Source organism: Emydura macquarii, unplaced genomic scaffold (assembly GCF_026122565.2).
Source record: "Emydura macquarii macquarii isolate MOO-44397 ecotype Brisbane River unplaced genomic scaffold, CSIRO-AGI_Emac_v2 contig_3348, whole genome shotgun sequence".
NCBI lineage: Eukaryota > Metazoa > Chordata > Testudines > Chelidae > Emydura > Emydura macquarii.
In genome coordinates, this window is record NW_027133485.1 from 8054243 (window position 1) to 8073967 (window position 19725).

General features: G+C 46.0%; 1 protein-coding gene across 2 annotated transcripts in view; it reads left to right on the plus strand.

Moving 5' to 3' along the window:
* The window catches only part of LDLRAP1 (low density lipoprotein receptor adaptor protein 1), a 31124-nt gene extending 17025 nt beyond the window's left edge, over positions 1 to 14099 (plus strand). For both annotated transcript variants that reach the window (XM_067533856.1, XM_067533855.1), the window contains exons 4-9: positions 1473 to 1587; positions 5737 to 5809; positions 7183 to 7266; positions 8358 to 8485; positions 10221 to 10255; positions 11980 to 14099. In XM_067533856.1, coding sequence (XP_067389957.1) covers positions 1473 to 1587; positions 5737 to 5809; positions 7183 to 7266; positions 8358 to 8485; positions 10221 to 10255; positions 11980 to 12124 — 580 coding nt within the window. In that variant the 3' untranslated portion in view covers positions 12125 to 14099. The remainder of the gene's footprint in view (positions 1 to 1472; positions 1588 to 5736; positions 5810 to 7182; positions 7267 to 8357; positions 8486 to 10220; positions 10256 to 11979) is intronic.
* The last annotated feature ends 5626 nt before the right edge of the window (positions 14100 to 19725 follow it).

The following is a 19725-nucleotide window of genomic DNA, read 5'->3' on the forward strand; positions in this document are numbered from 1 at the left end:
CCTCCTGTGCGGTGACTTGCCTTCCAGTTACAAAACCGATTAACTTCAGAGCCTGGTGTGAATGACCCTGCCTCTGAAAACTAATAACGACTGTACGTGGAGGTGAACCGTGAGCATCGCTAGGAAGAGTGCGGGGTGGGGGCTGGGGATGTGTGTGTGTGGGGGGGGAGGGGAGTGTTAAAAAAAAATCAACCTTCCTACTTTGAAAGCAAATGATGAAGGCGAATAAACCTGACGTGCCTCATGCAAAGCATGACACAGCTTGGCAAAGCAAAGCGTAGCCCGATGAGTACGAGTAGCCTAATGCTCACACACAGTCTGCCGTGTAAATAAATCTGTCTGTTGGGAAATGGGATGCCCTTCCCCCTTTCTGTAGACCAGCCCCGTGAGCAAGGGCTGGACAGAGAATCTGGAGTTGCAAGAAGACTAAGCCAAGTGCCCCCTCTTTTTTCTAATCCTCTCCTTAGGGTTTCCTGAACCTGTTTTGTGGGCAGGTCAGCGCGTCAGTAGCTAGCTAGATTAAATTGCTGCCCGTTGTGTGTGTACCTGGCGCTGCATCCCAATGACTCCTCTGCCGTGGCTAGCGATGATGCTCCCTGACGTAGGGTGGGAGTCATTGATTCCTCCGTGAATATCAGAACAGATGGATGTAGGAGAGGTGGACAGGGTGGGGGGCGGGAAAGGAAGTGCTCTGTACTCTGAGGCTCCTGCCCCCACACTCCGCAAAGGCGCATTTATGGTCTGCTAACCTGGCCGATACCTGGTCAAAGGGCATCCTGCTTGCTGGCCGGAAGCTTGTTCAGAAATTTAAAGCGCTCTCTGCCTGCTCAAGGGAAAGCAGCCCGTCAGAGGGAATGTTCCTCAAACCACAGGCTGAGTGCGTCCCCGTGTCCTATTAGGTTCAAGGATGCCTGCATCTGCTAGATCTCCTGGAGTTTGAGTCTCATCCTTTCAGGCAGACTTTCGTGGTCCCTGGCATTGGCTTCTCTCTGTGACTGAAGTGCACACAGGGGAGCTTCCAGAGGAATTTGTGATGCTGGAACAACTCCGGCTCTCTCCTTTGCTGGCAGAGCGTATCCCTGCGATTGTCCTGACAGCAAAGTGCCTCTTGCCCAGATCAAAAACTAGCAAGTCACAAAACTCAGGCCAAGAGTTTCCTCGCCTCAAGCAAAGGCTTCGGTGTGTGGCTCTGCTCCCGTCTGTCCTTCTTTGCTGCCTTCACGGTTAGTGGTTCTGAAGCATGAGATGGGGGTGCAGGTCATTTGCATTCAGGCCAGGAGTTTCTTAAGGATTCCCCCATCTCAAACGGGTGGTTCGTAGAACTTGGTGGCACTCATGTTCCCCCCGTGTCTTCCATGCTGTGTCTGACATTCGGCGCTCGCGGTGTGAGGTTGTGTGAGCTGCTCTCCTCCCTACCTGTGCAGCCCCTGCCATGAGCCAGGCGCCTAACTCGCCCTCCCTCTGACTTTCAGGATATCGTATTGCACGGCAGACAAGACCCACGATAAAGTCTTCGCCTACATTGCTCAGAGCCAGCACAACGAGAACCTGGAGTGCCACGCCTTCCTCTGCCCCAAAGGGAAACTGGTCAGTAGAAAGGAGGGCACAGATCCTTCCGGCTGTTCCCAGAGCGATGGGTTTATTGATCTATGGGCTTGGTCCGGCAAACTGCTGTGCCTGCGGGAATTGGAGTTCCTGATGCAGCGAGGCTAAATCAACCTGCGTTCATGCCCGTGGGAGGGGGCAGATATCTGTTAGGTGACTTCTGTGGTGGTTCTGTGGGAGGGATTTTAAATTCCTTGCTGGATTTGACTTTGAGGTGCCAACCACCCACCACTTCACTTCTAATGGGAGCCCCGGGGTCTCTGCTCATCTAACCAGTTGGGTACGAGCACCCAGGAGGTGAAGACCCATCTCCCGGTCTCAGACGCGACAGTCGCCTATTGAAGCAAAATGCCAAGTAAAAAAAAAAAAAAAAGACATCGAGTTAAGCCTGGGAACTTACTTTAGGTCCCTGATCCCATAAATATTCTGTGCACGCTTAGTGTTCGCCACATGTTTAGTCAATGGAACTGTTCACATGCTTCAAGTTAAGCAGAACCTGCCTCTACTGGTCAGGCTGGGTGGGAAGGAGGCATTGATCTTAATGTGGGGGTGGGAGGGGAGTAGCATTTGCTAAATTGTCCCAAGCCCTTCCCACCTGCTGAAATGCTCCTGGCACTTCCTAGCTTCATGCAATGGCAGGCAGCATGGTTTCTGCCTCGTCCCTAGTTCCCCAGGACTGCAGCGGGATTGTCGGCGTGTTCTGCGATGCTGCCCTTGCATCCAGAGTGCCGAGATTCTTCCCGGGGGCGCTGCGGGAGGGAAGAATTTTAAAAAGGAGAGTGCTGAAATGCCCTCTGCTGCCTGGTTAATGGGGGGTGGGGTGGGGATGGAAATGCCTGGTCCTGCTTCACCTCAGCTTTCCCCCCTGCTTTGTGGGACAGTTTTAAGAGCTTTCTCGCTTTCGAAGCCCACGATGCTTTTTTTTGTTAACGATACACTTGGCTGCAGATTTAGCACCATCGCGCTGTAACTGACGCGCCGTGTGAAACACTAGACCTTTAACGCTGGCGAAGGAGAATAGCTGGGGCTGGGAAATAGACTCCAGCTTTTGTTCTGAACGGTTGGGGGCGTTTTTTTTTCCGTTCGGTTCTCCCTCCCCTGCCGATTCAATGTATCCCGTAGGGGGAGAGCTCTGCTGAGCTGGTTTACCCCGGGCAAGGGCCCAGCACTTCAGAGTTGGCCAGGGAGAGAAATGGGTCACTGGGCATAAGCTGTGAGTGGGTGTAGAGAGAGATCAGATCTCCCAAAATGGGGAGGCAGGAGCCGACGTGCCAGAGAGTCTAGATGTGGATGAGTAAAGGGGGCTAGGAAATGGGGGTGTCCTCCTCTGCCTTCTCTAGTAGGATGGGGGAGGGGGAGCAGACCTATGCATTCCCCTCCCCCAGACACAGAGCTGCAGAAGCCCCTTTCCGTGGAGGCGCCCATGCAGCTGTAGCATGCAGGGGCCGGAAGCCTGCGTGGCTGGGGGATGCTCATCCCTTGCACGATGGAGCTCGGCTTCAGTGGGGGTGAGGGGGAGATTCTCCCGCAGTGGTGTGGTGCAGGCAGGGAGCTGCACACCGCCTGCCTCCTCTCCTTATTTCTGCCATTCCCACCAGCACCCCGAATGGGGGAGGGGAGGGAAGTGTAACCCGAAGGGGCTGCAGCAACAGCTGTTCTCACAACGTTGCGGGGGGAGCAGAGCTGGCACACGGCTTAAGCAGACTAAGCAATTGCTTAGGGTGCCGAGCAGCTCAAGGGGTCCCCTGTTCATTTTTACTATGTGTTGGGGGCAAAAATGTTCCTGCGTAGGGCCCCCAATGGGGCTAGCACTGGCCCTGGGGGGTGGATTTCTCCATCGCAGCTTACTGCGGCGTTCCCCCTGCAGGAAGCCCCTTTCTCTCAGGCTGGGGGAGAGAAGAGGCGAGCCCTGGCCCCCAGCAGTGTAGCCCAAACCTCGGTTCCAAACACCCCCGCTGCTCCAGGCACGCATGGCAGCGTTAATATTCTGTCCCTTTCCCCCACATATCTGGGGGAGCGGCGAGACAAATGGAAGCAACCAGTCTGCAAAGCACTGCCCCATCTTTGCACTGCCAAGATAAGCCTCTCTCTGCAAATTAAAATTTAAATCTCTCTAGCGCTAAAAGAATTATCTCTTTGGTACATCAGCTCAATACGTCTTCCTCAAAATAAAAAGTTCTCCAAGGCCTTTTGTGGTGGAAAGTAGAATCTCTTTGTCCGCACATAAAATGCGTGAATGCCATGCTGATACAAGGTAAACTGACAATGCGCTACCAGAGCCTGGCCTCTAAGACTCTTTCTAACACAGGGAACGGTCTCTGAATGTATGTATAGCTACCAGTCTCTGGCATATAATTAGTCCATATTTTTAGTTCATGGGCAATTCTCAACCATAGCTGGGTCTATTAAACTTGATTCAGATGTGACAGCTTAAATTGTAAACAGCTGTGGGGAGTTTCATACTTAATTACCATATTTAAGGTTTTGCCATAAAGCATTCACGCGTCCATCAAAGATGTAAATAGCTCAGACATTCAAATGAGATCTTCTACTTCGTGAGGTTTAATTGGCAGAGATGGGTTTTGTGTGCTTTTTTTTCCCTTTTTTTTTAAAAAAAAAAAAAGCCCATGAACTTATTTCTCAATTAAACATTTTTTTTTTTTTTTGCTTTCCCCAAAGCATAGAGGAGGGGGAAGTTTCCGTATCTTGGAATCTGGATTTGTGTCGCATGTGACTATAAAAACAAACTTCTAAACCAGCTTCAGCCGTGGAATGCGTGCTACTGCATCTGAATCTGCAGTGAACTCTTTTTAATGAAACCAGCATCCTCCATCATGACCTCACCACACTTTCTGTTTAGCTCCAAGGGCTGGTCTGAGCATGTTTGTTTGTACAGCTCTGTCTAGAAACGTACAGTTGCATTGGTGTGGATGCAGGGACAGCAGTGTGCCTTATGTCTGTACACTTGGGAGAGCTGGTCTATGCAGAGTCCACACAGGGATAGTTATTAAACCTGTTTTTTGAGCAGTGCAGTTACAGTGGTACAAAAAATGTGTGGAACAGAGGGCAAAACTTGCTGCTGGTGCAAGTGGGTGTAACAGTCCCCTCAAGATAGGAGAGGCTCCCGTTGTCTTCACTGGGAGATGGGCGCCTAAACTACCCTTTGTGCCTTTAAAAGCTTCCCCCGTATCTCTAATGTGCTAATTAACATTCACCCCATACTCTGTAATTAAGATCTGAAACTGTGAATGGGGGGGAACACCAGCTTTCACTCCCCGCAGTGTCTAGCTCTTTTTCTTACGGCGTCCTGCAACTCCAGATCTTCTTGGTTCTGAACTCACTGGAGTGGGGAGGAGGGGAAAGAATTTGTAATGGGCTGCATCTCTCTAACCTGCCATTCCAAATCCAGCCCGGCAGCTGTAGTGGCCCTCATTGCTGGTCACTCAGCATCGTAACTGAAACGAGTGGACGGCACTCAGTCCAGTTGAGAACACTTGCCACCACAGGCATCTTTCTTGCAGTATCCAGTGACTAGGGCACTCATCCAGGATTTGGAAGAACCAATTTTAATTCCATGCTCTGCCGCAGGCTTCCTGCATGACCTTGTGCAAGTCACTTAACCTCTTTGTACCTCTGTTTCCCCATCTGTACAATGGGGATAATAGCACTGCCCTGCCTCACAGGGGTGTTGTGAGGAAAAGTCTATTAAAGATGGTGACGTGCTCAGATACTACAGTGATGTGGGGGGCATACAAGTACCTTGGATGATTGCTAGTAATCATCCTGCCTGGCACGCGGGTGAGGCCAATTTGCAAGGAGCTCGGTGTGCATTGAGGCTAGAGGGGTCTTGTCTCCTGAGCTGTCAGTGTGATACCTTCTCTTCTCTCTGAATATAATTGTTTGTTTCCTTAGGTGTAACACACCTACAGCCAGCTCTGTGCAGCAGCCTCCTATGGAGAGCAAATAATCCCTGCTGCATCAATATTTGATTACTCTTTCTAAAGTGGTGTAGGAGTACTAGCGCCAGAGAACTAGTAAAATCCAGATTAACCTCTATCGGCAGAACCACCAAATGATTTAAATCTACATGAGAAACTGTCTCCTAATGCACTGTGTAACTGTGTCTTTCAGGCCCAGGCAGTTGCCCTAACAGTAGCTCAAGCGTTCAAAGTGGCATTTGAGTTCTGGCAAGCATCCAAAGAAGGTGAGGGTGTGTGTCTGTGTCTTGCAGTATATCCAAGGAAATAATTTGGGTTTACTATCCTTTCAAGTGATCTTTAAAATATGCACTGGGAAAAAAAGGGAGGGAGGGCATTGAGTAACATTCTGGCTGTGCTGCTAACAGAACTGCAGGGTTCCTGTGACTCTGACTGCAAGCTCTGGAGTTTGCAATCAGTGGCTGACACAGCATACAGAGTCCTGCTAGTGTAAATTTGTCTCTGCCTGTTGCTTTCCCCATAGGTGGGCACGTGAACTATGTAGCACCTAACAAGCTGCAAAGTAACTAGATATTCTTTCCAAGTCAGCCCCACACCAGTGTCCCTTTCTTTCTCTCTCTCACCCTGGCCTGGGGTGAATTTAATGTTTAGGGGCTGGCGCTATTCTTCACCACCCCACCCAAAGAGGTGCCGAGCTCCGTAGCTCCCAACTCTCGTGAAGTTGTGGTGCTGTCACATCTTAAAATCAGACCACTCGGGGCAGAATCTGTGCCGTGCCGTGGAGAAAGCCCAACCCAAGGAGAAAGAGCACCTGGGATGAAGGTGCCATCTGTATTCTAGGTTGCTTACATGCTGGTACATCCCTTAGCATGTAAGTTAGAGACTTCTCCCCTCTCCCCACAAAAATCCATAGTTCTGAGCACTACACTGTGTCGGCCCTATGCATCTCCTGCACTGGGGAAACTCCCTCACACGCACATCCCATCTATTTGCATCTCCTATACTGTCCTTATATGCCACCCAAGAGGCTCATTGGGAGAAGAGAGAGGAACTGGCTCCAAGTGTCTTGGGTGGTGATGGGTTTTTTTGTAGAGGTGAGTGGAACTTCAGAAACACAAAAGGGAATCCTGAGGATGTGACTGCAGGAAACACTTTCCCCAAGTACACGAAGCCCTTGATGCAGGTGGTCACGAAAGTTGGCTGGAAAATGGAAAGCGCAGCCTGGGGAAGAAAAATTGTGCCCTAATTTGTGACCAAAAAGTCAATCCCTGCCCTGTAAAAAGGGTTTTTTTTTTTTTGCATTTTCCAGGAAAAGCTCCATTTCTGGGAGAACCAAAAATGGAATCTTAAGGCTCCCTGCCTGGAAGGCTTTTGTCAATTTCATTTTTCTGCTTGCAGGAGTGTCTTCTAGGCAGACAGTCCAGGAGCCCTCATTGAATTCCCCTCCCGCTGGGAAGTCAAACCTTTTGTGGCAGAACTTCAATTTTTTTGCAAAACAAATACTTTGACAGAAATGCCCTGATGGGGAAAGCTCCCAGCCAGCTCTCATGATCACTATATATCCCAGGTTTGCATTAGTGAAATGCACATCAGGAAATCCAGTGCCCACAGACAGTGAGGGAGACTTTTCTTGTTGCAGAGAAAGAAAAGCGGGAAAAGTTCATCTCGGAGGGAGAAGGTGCCAGTGGCCCAAACTCAGGAGACCCTGCCTGCCTTAAAGCATGTAAGTGATGAACGAAAGGACACCTATTAGCTTTCAGGGATCTAAATACTTCTGAGTAACTTGGTGATTGGGTTTTTCATCTGCATTTGACCGAGTCTCTAGGCAAGAATATGGAAACTGGAGCAGAGCAAGCCCCTTTGTATCAATGGTGTAGATTTGTTCTCGGCAAACCACCGATGAAGGGAGCCATTCTCAGTCATGGCTACTAATACTAAAGAGTGACTGCAGCCTGTTTTCACATGCCCTCCTCTGCTGAAGCTGCAGAGCAGAACCAGGTGGATTGCTCAGCTGTGCAGGCACCGAAGAGAAGGAACTGTGTCGAATCAAGAAATGTCAGGCCTGGCCAGCCAGCTTGCAGCAACCTTTACAATCACACATGCTCTGTGGGTCTCTGTCTTCAGGGAGTATATCAGTGCAATGCTAGGACGTCCCCCTCCAGAAGCGCCACGCAACGGCTTTACCCGTTGGCTGTGGCAAACGGGAAAAGCTGCTGCATTCTGAGTGCGGGTGGCTAACGTGAGCCCGAGAACAACATCTGGCTTCCCAATGAACAGGAAACTCAGAAGTAGCCAAGAGGCTTAAGAGAAGGAGGGGGCACGTTGCCTGTATTCAAGAGACAAAATGGAAGAGGTTGAAATCCATGGAGGTTGAGGCGCACCACAAGATGATGTGGTGGGGCTCAGTAGCAAAGAAGAGTGGCGTAAGAATAATCATAGCAGGATAGAATAATGGACCTGATCCAAAGGAAGCATGAGCGGCTGATGGAAGTGAGACGAGCACTGAGCAGAGACCAAAACTTTAACGTTCGGTTATGTAAATACATGCCCTAGGTTGGCTGGTTTTACTCCATCCCTGGCCAGATGTTTGTACAGTACCTAGCACCCCAATCTGGAAGGGTGGAGAAGGACTCTGCCTGTTAACTCAAAGGAAATAAGTGGTGGTAGCGTAGTCCAGTAGGAATCTAGACATGTCCCTCTTACTGGGGGGAGTGCAGGGAAGGAATTGCAAATCTCTTCATTGCACAAGCTCAGAGAAAAGGATCCCTCTGTAACCTGTTTTTCTAGGTGACCTTTTTTGCTCTGTTCACACAGCGGTTGCCACAGGAAACTTGTTGGACTTTGAAGATGCTGCCAAATTTCCCCTGACTATCGGCGCAACCTCCACACGCTTAGATGAGTTGGGTCCGAGCTTGTCGTCTGAAAACAACAACAGTGTCTGGGTAAGTGTACAGAGCGCTAGCAGCTCATGCTGGAAAGAGGGAGGCGTGTGATGCTGCGTGAATGTGAAGAAGCTTTTATTTTCTGATGGTCACAACATCCTCCACTGGGGGTAGGGGTTGCCCTCATTCTGGGCTCGCCTCTTAATCAAAGCCTTCGAGATGGGGTGTGGAACTTCCAGACTATTTAGCCACTTATGCTGGGATTTTCAAAGGTGTCCAAGCAAGTTTGCTTCCTGTGAGAGCCTAAGTCCTTCATAGGCTCCTGTTGATTTCTCAGACCTGGGATTTCCAGAAGAGTTTGTAAACTTATTTTGCAAACCCAAATTCCAGAGGCTTGGACATTTCTTTATGTGCTTTATGACATCCTTGGCTGGCTAGTGTTGCTGTGGGTTACACCAGTACTGCAGCCATGCAGTCGATGGTTTATGACTTGTAAAGTCCTGAACTGAACCCCCTATCTCAAACTACCTCCTCTTATCCCACTGATGGGGCCTCTTTAGCCAAGGGGCTTTGCTTTCAGAGACTGCCTGTCTGAACCCAAGTTGTGTGACCTTCAGGCCAAATTAGAGTATCACCTGTTCATCTCAACAGCTTTAACATCACGGTAGGTCCTGGAGACCTATTACCCAACCTCCTTTTTTTTTTTTTCTTTTTTTTTTTTTCATAACTCTGTCAATGGCATCAAGATCATAAGGACACCAAAGCTTTAAAACCCCTGTAAATTTAATCAGCCTTTCAATTTATCTCAATCCTAGTCTTCCAATTAAAACTAAAAACAACCCTCCTTGCCCCCCTCTCCCCTCCTTGTTCAGTAACTGTTCTCGGGCAGTCTCCAAAGGCAAGAGATTTGAAATGGAAGCACACCAGCAGCTTTTCAAGGAACCCTCTCCCCAGAGCTCTTTAAGTATAATGTTCTCATCGCAAAGTTCCAGATTAAGTATGCGCTTAGGGTGCTTTGCTGAAAGCATCCGGCTGAGCTGGGGCTGAAGCCCCTTCTCATCTGTTGCGCTTTGCACCGTGCAAACTTCACATGAGGCGGGCAATCAGCTGACTCCGTCAATCCTAAAATCTAGAGAGCAATCAGCTTTCCATTTCCAACACTAGGAAAAGTGTCTCTGCACGCAAAGAACAGACAGATCCTTTAAAGAGAACAACCCTGGGGTTTTGCATTGAGAGAACAAAAGTAGGCACTTGTGGGACGCACACATCGAAATCTCAGAAAACCATCCGGAGGTGTTGGAAAGGGGCAAGGCAATAGCGATCCCTGACACTGCACAGCTTTTGGATACCTGCAGTTAACTTGGTTGTGGGGGGAGTTTGTGGTGCCGGTTGTGTGGCTGCTTCATTTTGGGAGGCTTGCGAATAGGGAGAGAATTCCAAAACCTTTTGATGATTGAGTCTCCCATCGATTCCACTGGGCTTTGGATTAGGTCCTAGGTTGGCTATAGCACTGGTACGGAGGTGGCGAAGGGATTGCTGCTGATGGGGATGGGAGAAGAGACCGGAGAGATGCTGGAAATAGATGCGGTTGGTGATGGAACAGCATTCCTCAATCTATTAGGTCCTTGCTCTTTGCAAAAAATTGCAGCGCCGTGTCTCCATCTGATACCCAGTGTTGCTCCAAGCACTTGACGATTCCAGCTGTATCTATGCCAAAGAAAAGCTGAGCCAACTCTTTAAATACACTTGCACACTAGCTTAGCAACTACCTCTTTTTTCTTTCTTTTTAATAAAGGAAATGGATGATGGTCTCGAGGAGGCATTTTCAAGGTAATTCTAATAACTCTTTACAAGTTTATGGCATTAGGGACCAACCCAAGAGACTTGACTAGGACTAGTTTTAATAATGCTTCTAATCTAATCAACTCCCATGATCTGACCCAGGGAGCAGCCCTGTCCGTGATTCAGCTGTTAATTGAAAGATGGGCTTTGAGACTGGCTGATTGTCAAAATATTTGACTAACCTTTTAAGGATGGAGATAGGTGTGTGAGATGGGGAATTTAATTCCGCAAACGCAGCGTGGTGATAGCGTCTCCTCTTGCTGGCATGGATATGCTATCAGTTCAGCTGGCCGTTTCCAGTCCCCCTTCTTGTACTTTTGAATTAACCCTTTCTTGCTCCTCCTCCATGTTAGTGTAACACAAATATATTATTTATATTGCTCTTCCCCAAATGAACTGTAAACGTGTAGTCCAGGAGCAAGACTCTCTAACTCCGATCTAGTTCATCACCTAACCAAGTGGCTAATTATATTAGAAAACTTGCACTGGTGTAATGAAAACAACTCGAATCCCTAATATAGACCTATTTAAACCATACAGCAGTTAAGGCTAGTTCAACTTATAGTGCAGAAAAAGCGAGCACACTGGACTTAAGGTCAAAGGCTCCCTTTCCTTATTGCATTGTGCCCTGCGAGTACAGCCACCTTGGAAACAGAAGTTGCAAATCATTCCTAAATCATTACAGGGACATTGCCAACTTCAATCCTACTCCAAACCAGTTTCCTCACCTACATTACTGAAGACATGTTGGACTACTTAAAATTTGATTATTAAAGTTCAATTTTAATAGTCACTATCTTTTTTTTTTTTTTTTTTTTTTTTTTAATTTCTCTCAGTTTGGACATTGAATTGTGAGTTTCACTTTCAGGTTACCCCAGTCACAGTGACTAGGTTGCAGATGCTTCAGGGGAACATTTATTGAACTGTTCTCAATGGAATTTAACAAATCACAAGAACTTTTCATTGGTCTTTTTTTTTTTAAAGCATCACTAGGGTTTGGTTTTGGCTTTTGTTGTGGTTTAAAAAAAAAAAAACCCATACATTTAGAGTCAAATTTGAGTTGATAGTCTAAAATCCATCATTATATGAACTTTCTGCATGGGAGAAGTACTGAACTGAACTGAGTAATATGATTGCAGAAATGTGGGGCATTAACTTTCATAAACATCTGTACTGCCCTGGGATGAAAGATCCTGCTAAATACTGTTTCTTCTGAAGAGTAACATTTTAGAACAGGCTTCTGAGACCCAGGAGTGCTGCTGTGAACTGTTTGGAATGAATGTGCGTGGCAGTGAATTACAGTCCTGGGTGCTTGCTCAGGTATTCCTGGAATGGTGAACATTTAGACGTTTTGGGGAGGCTGCTTTCTTTGGTCAGGGCATTCTTTTAACTGTGAGATAAGGTCCCTGATAATGATGCACCAGTCAGTGCTAGGCTGGGAGAAAAAGGCAACATTTTGCCAGGCTTATCATGTAAAGGGAATCATCATTGCAAATGTAGACTGTCTTCAAGGTGAAGCAGGCATCAAACTTGGAGAGCTGCAAAGATGAGCTTTTCCCCTATTTAGGAGCATTTCTTTGCAAGCTGTAGGAAGGATGCCGAAGTCTGAAGCTGCATATAGTAGTATAGATATAATAATATAGAGATATAAGTATAGAGGCTATAAGCGCCTTCCTTTTGGATAAAGGTGATTGGTTGATCTCTCTTCTCAGACTTGCTGAATCTAGAACTAACCCCCATGTCCTGGATACTGGTTTGACTGCTCAAGATATCCAGAGCGCAGAAACCCTCTCACCTGTAGACTGGGACAAAATTGATTCAAATGCAGCAGGGAAAGATGACCTGTTTGGATTCTGAAGATCTCCTCCATCTTATGGTTTGCGGTAGAATAACCACTAAAAATCAAAGGACTGAATGCACGCCATAGTGGGTGAAGTTCTTGAGGATTGCTTAAAGGGGAGATTTCACCATTCTTACAGATGCTGTTATCGCACCAACTGTTTAGACCAAAGCTTTAAACATTTAATACATTTTTTTACCTTGCTTTTTATCTAAACAATGAGATGCTCTTGAATATATTTATTCAGTAACTTTTACAGTTTACATTTATTATGGAAGTTAATTTTGTATAGGGTCCCCACATTGTAACATGTACAGTCTTAGATGGTAATATACTGGTGGATGCATATTCAACAGAGTTTGCTGTCTTCTGAAAAGAACTATCAAGCACCAAAGACTCTTTAGTTTGTGTATCTATTTTTCTAGACGCCTGCACGTATAATTGCAATTGTAAGCACAACTGTTACTCATCCTCTGCTTCTAAAACAACTCTAGTTCTGCAGTTGTCTTCCTGCATTTCACCTTCTTGATAAACTAAGAGGGCGAGAAGTACAACAGCTGATAACAGTATTAAAATCAGAGGTAACAGGTTTTATTTTCCCTTGTGAATGCCTGTGATCAAGCCCCATAGTTGCCAGTCATCAATAATGGGTTGTCTGGCCCTCTTTTTTGCTAGCTTCGAGATGGGAGTTGGCACACTTACCCAAAGGTTTATAGCTTTTCACTTTAAAAACCTGAACTAAAACTATGGTTCCAGAATGTCAAAACAGACTGGGTGTTCATTTGCAACTTCTCTTCCCACCCAGAAGCTACTGATCCAAAAACCACCACAATGCTGGACGTCTGTATCTTACAATTGACCTCTCACGCTTGCAATATTTTTTCACTGTGACACTATATATGAAGACTTCAGTCGCACTGATAGTCGTAAAAAGGTTCTCTGGTAACAACGTAGCTTTTGATTGTATATTGAAAATTGCGGGTTGGATTAAACCTGTTGTAGAATAGGTTAATGCTAAAACACTGTTGGCCACCTCTTATGGTGCACACCTCTATCTGGTCTCCATACCAATCTCTCTCTAATGGAGCCACTTAGTTGACTGAGGCAGAATTGGATTAAGCGAAAACCAATATTTATCTGGATGTTTTTCCAAGAAAACAAATCCCCTGTATGCTATTTTGGTGTTTCTTTCCAAGACCTACACCTCCTGAGAAGCTGGGAGAAAAATGCCACTCCTTAATCTCCTGTACTTCTAGATTTGAAAATAAATAATGGTGGTATAAAGATTATGCTAATTAAAAGATTAAGCTTAATGAGTCTAAATGTGTGCACTGACACAGTTTGCAGTGTTTGTGGCCTTGTGAGAAATATACTACTAATCTGTTTTATAGATTTGTAACTTGGTTCTGAAACACTATGTTGGGAATGAATTAGTCTTATAACTCTCCTAAAATTGTGCAAAGTACAAAATAAATAAATATCTCGGAGAGCGAAAATAATTGTATTAGGAAACAGCTGAATGACTCTTAATTTACAGACCATGCATTTTATAAAGGTTACTGTGATATGATCACGGCTGTGAAGCTGACTCATCACATTTACTATAAAAGCTTGGTATTTTCGCAGGAGACAGTTTACATCTTGTTTGGTCTCACAGGTGGCACTAATCTCTTGTAAATGGAGAAATTATTCAAGACTTGCACGCTTACGTTTTATATATTTACTATATGCCTATTGTATAAACAGCCCCCAGACTATGCAAACCTATCTTTAACAAGCACCCACAACCTGGAATTGTGATCACCCTAAAATAACTTTTTGTTGCAAGTACATACCATGAGGATTCAGCTGTACATTAATCTCTTCTTTTTCTAGAGATCCTTGGAGTATATACTTACAGATATAATGTTGTGAATATATGTACATAGTCTTAAACCTTTTGCTGTAAAAAAAATATCTGTATTAATAAAAGTTCTATCTTTTGAATACCAATGATGGACTCCTTTCGTGTGCAAACATGGTGGCAAGAAAAATTAGCTTTTCATTGCTTCTCGCATGAAACGCTTACCATCTTCCTCCTACATCTAATGGATAGTAAATGACCAGAAACTACCAGCACACGGAACACCTATAGAACACATGTCTTCATCAGTCTCTTCAGTGGCAGACCTGTGGAAGAGTGATTGCTGGAGACTTACTGTAATCAGATGGCTAACTCTCTGCTAAGCACCTGCTTAAGTGCTGGGTTTTTGACTCAGCCCTCAGGTAAGAATCATCAGGTATTTCCCCCTCACTGTGCTGTGCTTTGTAAAGGTGAAACATGGAAGCACTAAGTAAGTCCTATGTACAAATAAACTTAATCTCCACGTGTAAAAATCTATTTAACTTGCAAGAATTTCTCAGGCTCTTCCTATGAGAGGCAGTGGCTAATTTTTACTATTCCCTTTTTAAACCTAACTCAAAAACTTTCTCTTCTTAGCCATAACATTTTGTGTATTCTACCCCATTTTTCAGCAAGCTTTGGACAGTCTTCTTGGCTAACATTTAATCACTCAGCTAAAATCACCTGTTGAACAGCAAATGTAGAAATTCATTTTAGGATGTGGACAAATAGATTTACTAAACCATGAGTAATGGAATGTTCTCCAAGTGTAACACTGAGCCAGTCTGGTATTGAATGTTGAGTGGGTTTGAGTTTACAAAGATTCCTCTTTCATCAGTGTCCTACTAACAAAAATTCCAGAAAAGTTCATTTTTCTATTTAAATTGGCTGTTCCAATCTAAGGATATGTCTCAAATTATGAATACTAAGTATGCACAGTCTGGTCTTTCATGCATAACTGATGAAGGTGCCAAGGAACAAATTGATCTTTCAATTTTGATGTGACCTTTTGAGTGTCTGTGTAGAAACAGAGGAATCCATTTTCCTTCAGCTGTGTAAAACTGTCTCCTTCGCTCCCATTTTAGAACCATTTTGGAAGCTGAGTGCATTGTGGGGAGCAGTTGTGTATTTTTTTCCCTCTCCCTAGGTGAGTCTTTTGCGCCTTTTTAAACTAGCCATCATGCTGCAGACCTGGTTCAATATATTGATGCAAAGCTGTTAATATGACTCCAGGTGGGCAGTCTAAGCAGCTGCTTTGGTGGTGATTCTTCTGTAACGGCCACAAAACGTGTCTCTAAGCTAGTACTATAACCCCTGAATTTGAGTGGGATCTCCTCTTGGAGGAGCAATTCCTCTTCTTCAGCTGACTCTAAACTGGGGATTTTTCCATTTTCCGTTCCCTTCTATTCAGGCTCGTGTAGGCCCCACTCCCTCTTTCATGGGCACCTGAATAATGTTCTTACGGGTAGATCGCTGCTAGCTTCTTTTAATGCAACTTAAGAGCCAGCCTCTCCCCCCATTGGGTTGTAGTTGCTGAACTGCTTCCCATGCGAGAGCTGTTCACGAAGGGAGTGTCTCCGTAAGAAATATGAGCAGCTTTATCCAAAGGAGGAACCTCATTGCTTATAGCGCACAGGGTGTTGTCAAAGAGAGACAGGAGCCTCTTCCAGAAGGGGGGTGCTTAGCACTTTCTGAAAAGGACGGGGGGGGGGTCCTTTCAAGAATCACAAATCGGGCACCCAGAATATGGGTCCTATTGAAAAATCTTGGCTGGAGGTCTTTGCGGAATGCCTCATTCAACGTGCTGAGTTGGGTTGGTCTTCGTTGGACATCCAGGTCACATGATATTCTGCTCGCTGGGTGGATGAGTGGGGTGCTGATGAATGGCTTGCTGGTGCAAACACACCCGCCGGCGTCCAAGTCGGGGAAAGGGTCTCTTTAAGAATCTGTTTGGAAGGTGGCAACATCAATCCCGATTTGTCTGTGCGCTCAGCTGCTGAAGGGTTGCCTCTCGTAGCACGAGCTTGGTTTCTGTCACTGGCCACCGTGGTCAGGAGGAGACTGAATGGATTGGAGGAGAGACGTGTGGGCTGCACTCGGGGCCTTTGGTGTTGGGAGGGGGGAGATGGCCGCTTGAGCGGTGCGTTCAGTCTGCCGGGGGGGAAGCAATAGAGCACCAGAGGTGGGGAGATGCTGGGGTTGAAGGCCTCGGAGTTGAAGGCTGGGGGGAAGGAGCAGATGTGATTGAGTGGGAGGAAGAATATGCCAAACACGCACATCTGCTGAGGCAGGCGTAGCTATAGGGATCTTTTTATAAGGGAGGATAGCCCGTTCCCCTCACCCCAAAGAGGCAGTAGCTTTAACTCCTTCCTTTGTCTCTTTTCTCCCCCCCTTTGTATGTTGCATCACTGCCAGCACTATGGGCTATCAAACAATCTAACCCTGTCTACAGCTGGTGGTAAGGTTAGTGCTTAAAGTGTGTGTGCGCGCGCGCGTGTGCAGGAGGAATTGTGTGTGTGGGGAGGGTGTCCCAGGGGGTCACAGACCTGGCCAAAAAACTTCATGAAAGCCAAGATGCTTTTCAAGTGCTGTCTTGCCGAAGTTGCTGCTCCCAGAGTATGCTAGGCCTGCCCCCCCAAAACCACTTCTTTCAGATCACTAGGCACTGGGTAGGGCTATCTCTTGCTGTCTAGGAGGAAGCATGGTCTAATGCTCAGTCGCAAACCATGACATCTGGGTTCTCTTTCCAGATCTGTTACAATAATGACTCAGCTGCTGTGCCTCTATTTCCCCATCTGTATAATGGGAGTAATGCCAACCTCATAGGGAAGCTGAGAGACAAAACTCATTGTCAGTCAAGCGCTTTGCAATGCTTTGATAGCAGGAGTGACAGAAGGACGTCGTGTCGTCTTGTCCAAGATCAGAGCTTTTAGCATTGCAGGTGCTAAGGTCGTAAGCTTTGTTGTTTTTTTTTTCCCCCTCTCCTTTTTGGAGTGCTGAAAGCTAGAGAGTGAATTTGTAAAGTCACCATAAGGGTGAGTGAGAGCTGCAGGTTATGGTGATCCAGACTGTGTGTCTTTTTAAACTATGCATAAGAAGAGCAACATTTCATCTGAGCACCTGAGTAGTGGATTTTCTTTAGAGCTAGCCCTAGCGTGCTTGAAGCATAGCTGCTGCTCAAGGCGTTTTGGGAGAGCGGGTGCTTTTCTTTTACTCTGTGAGACAAGCTCAGAGAGGAAGCGACCTACCTCGTAAAGCAATGCCTGCTTTCTGACAGGAGGTAGGGGAGGTGGGGGACTTGGGTTAAATACTGATCTCTTCTGCTGTTACGTTCCAGCTTTGTGTGACTAAAGGTCGGAAACGGCAATAGTAAACGGCCTGACCCCAGCGATAGTTCCTTCCCTGTTGGAGCCAGTGGGAGCTGAACTGGAAAAAATGCTTTTGCAAAGACTAGGCACACTGAAAGTTTCCTACCCGGGGTCAGAGAACTGGGGAGTCCAAGAGAAACTAACCATGGGTCGGTGAGCACTGCTGAAGTGTCCTTTTTCCCAAGTGCCCATCTTCATCTTTTTGAATGCCATCCAAGCGTCAGCACTTAATGGCATGAGATGGTTTTGCAGAAAGAGTCCATAGAAAAAAACCCAGCGTTAGCCATTGGCTTTGTCAAAGCTTCCCTTTGCAGGTGACTGTAGACCTGCACATGTTATAGAGAAATGATTAAAGGCAGCTTCCCCTCCTGACTTTAGCTGCAAGAGGAAAAATCTCCATTGCATCAGAGCTGCATGTACCTTCCAGACTCAGTAAAAGCAACTCAGCATCTCCCTCTGAGTGTCTCCCTCTTAGAAATGATCATGAATTTACTTATTTTGTTTTTCCTGCAAAATATTTTGCCATAAATGATTTTTTCAGTTACTCCAATTTTGGGGTGGGGGTGGTGAGAAAGCTCTTTACAAAAAAACAACACACAGGAATTAATTTTGGTTGGAGATCTTAAGTTCTGTTTGTCAAAAATATTCAACTTTATTTTTGATGAAATTCCACTGTGGTTGGGTGTGGAGGTATTTTTATTTGTTTTTATTTTCTGTGGAGGAGAAATTTCAACTGGCCTTACTCCAGCCTACCTCTGTACTCCCTGGCTCTGATTCATTTCTCACTTTTGCCAATGTAACTGAGCTGTGTTTCCATCAAACTCTCTATTTACAGTAGCAGCTAATATGTGCTAGGTGTCTTCCAAATACTCAAAAGAATGGTCCCTGCTCCAAAGAGCTGTCAGTCTTGGAATAAACAGATACATTCAGGGCAGTTAGCGGAAGGAGAACAGCTAATTCATATGGATCAATCTGATTCACTGGAAACAGCATGGCAGAAGGAAGGTCTTAAATCTGGATAGGGTACGAATTTTGGGAATTCCATTCTCTTCAGGTTCTTATCCCGCCCTCATCACGGCAGTATCTGAGCACCTTTCTGTTGTTCATTAAGCAACGTGACTAATATCTGCCCTGTGTGACTTGTTCTGTTTCCTCCTCTCTCCAGGAGGAGAATTGTGTGAGCCATCTAGTCTTTTTTTTTTTTTTTTTTTTTTTTTTTTAAAGTAGGATTTTTTTTGAGAGAGAGAGAGAGAGAGAGAGAGAGGATGGTGGGTCAGTCTGTCTGGAGAGAAAGACAGTAAATTGTGCCTTGCATGTGGAGTGGAAGGTAGGAATGAACTTCACAAGGCAATACCATGCATAGGAGATCACATGGTGGTGATGGGGGACAACGGTAGGAAGTCAGTGAAGTTGCACTGATGTAAATGAAAATTGGGCCCTTGCTTCTTCTAGCAAATCAGCCATGTATTTGGAAGCCCCCCTAGCAGTATGCTGGCACCTGATTTCTACCCAGTTATCAGAAGTGAGTAGATACTACTTATGACAGGAGGATCTTTAATATTGCATGACTTTACTTTAGAGGAGAGGTGTTAAATAAATAATGCCCTGGGGAAGGATAATGGAAAACAACAATGAACTCTCCCTCTCCCCCACCAAAAAGCCCACCCCCACGGTTCTAAAAGGAAACGGTCCTGCTGGTAACTTGGCGTGAGGTTGAAATATTGGGCTTGCAAAAGGAGGAGATGTCAAACTATCAAAAGCTGCAGTAAGAGAAGCCTTGTGAGAGGGATCTTTTGAGTGGAGTCCGAAGAGCTGGAGTTAGAAGGGATGTGGACACAGCACGGGAATGAACATGCCTGCCTATGGGAACAAATGCACAGGTAGAAAGGAATCATCACCTATGTGTTGCTTTAATTTTAAACACCCCCACCCCTGCTTTTTGGATAAACACTGATTCCATTTGCCACAGGACTCTGGCTTCCTAAGGAAGAACCATTGTGTTACCAAAGAAAAGCAACTGTTAGAGTACCCACAGCTGGGAAAAATAGTGAGGTAAAGCGGGAGTACTTGTGTGTACTCTCTGGCCCTAATTCTCCGCTCTCTCACCAGTATGTGTTGGGAGTGGCTCCATAGAAAACGGTGTTACAGTAATGTGGATGGAGAATTGGACCCTCTTTTTTTACCCAAATTCTCTCTGCATTCCTGGTCCGTTTTCATGAAGTAAATAGGGCAAGGGCCGCGGGCTCTGTCCCGCTGATTTTTTTTAAAACCTCTGCTTCCCACTGCGTGTACCCGGCCTTCCCCAGTCTCTTCAGGTTGGAGACTTGAAACCGGTTTTATAAACTGAGGCTTCTTTGCTAACTCATCT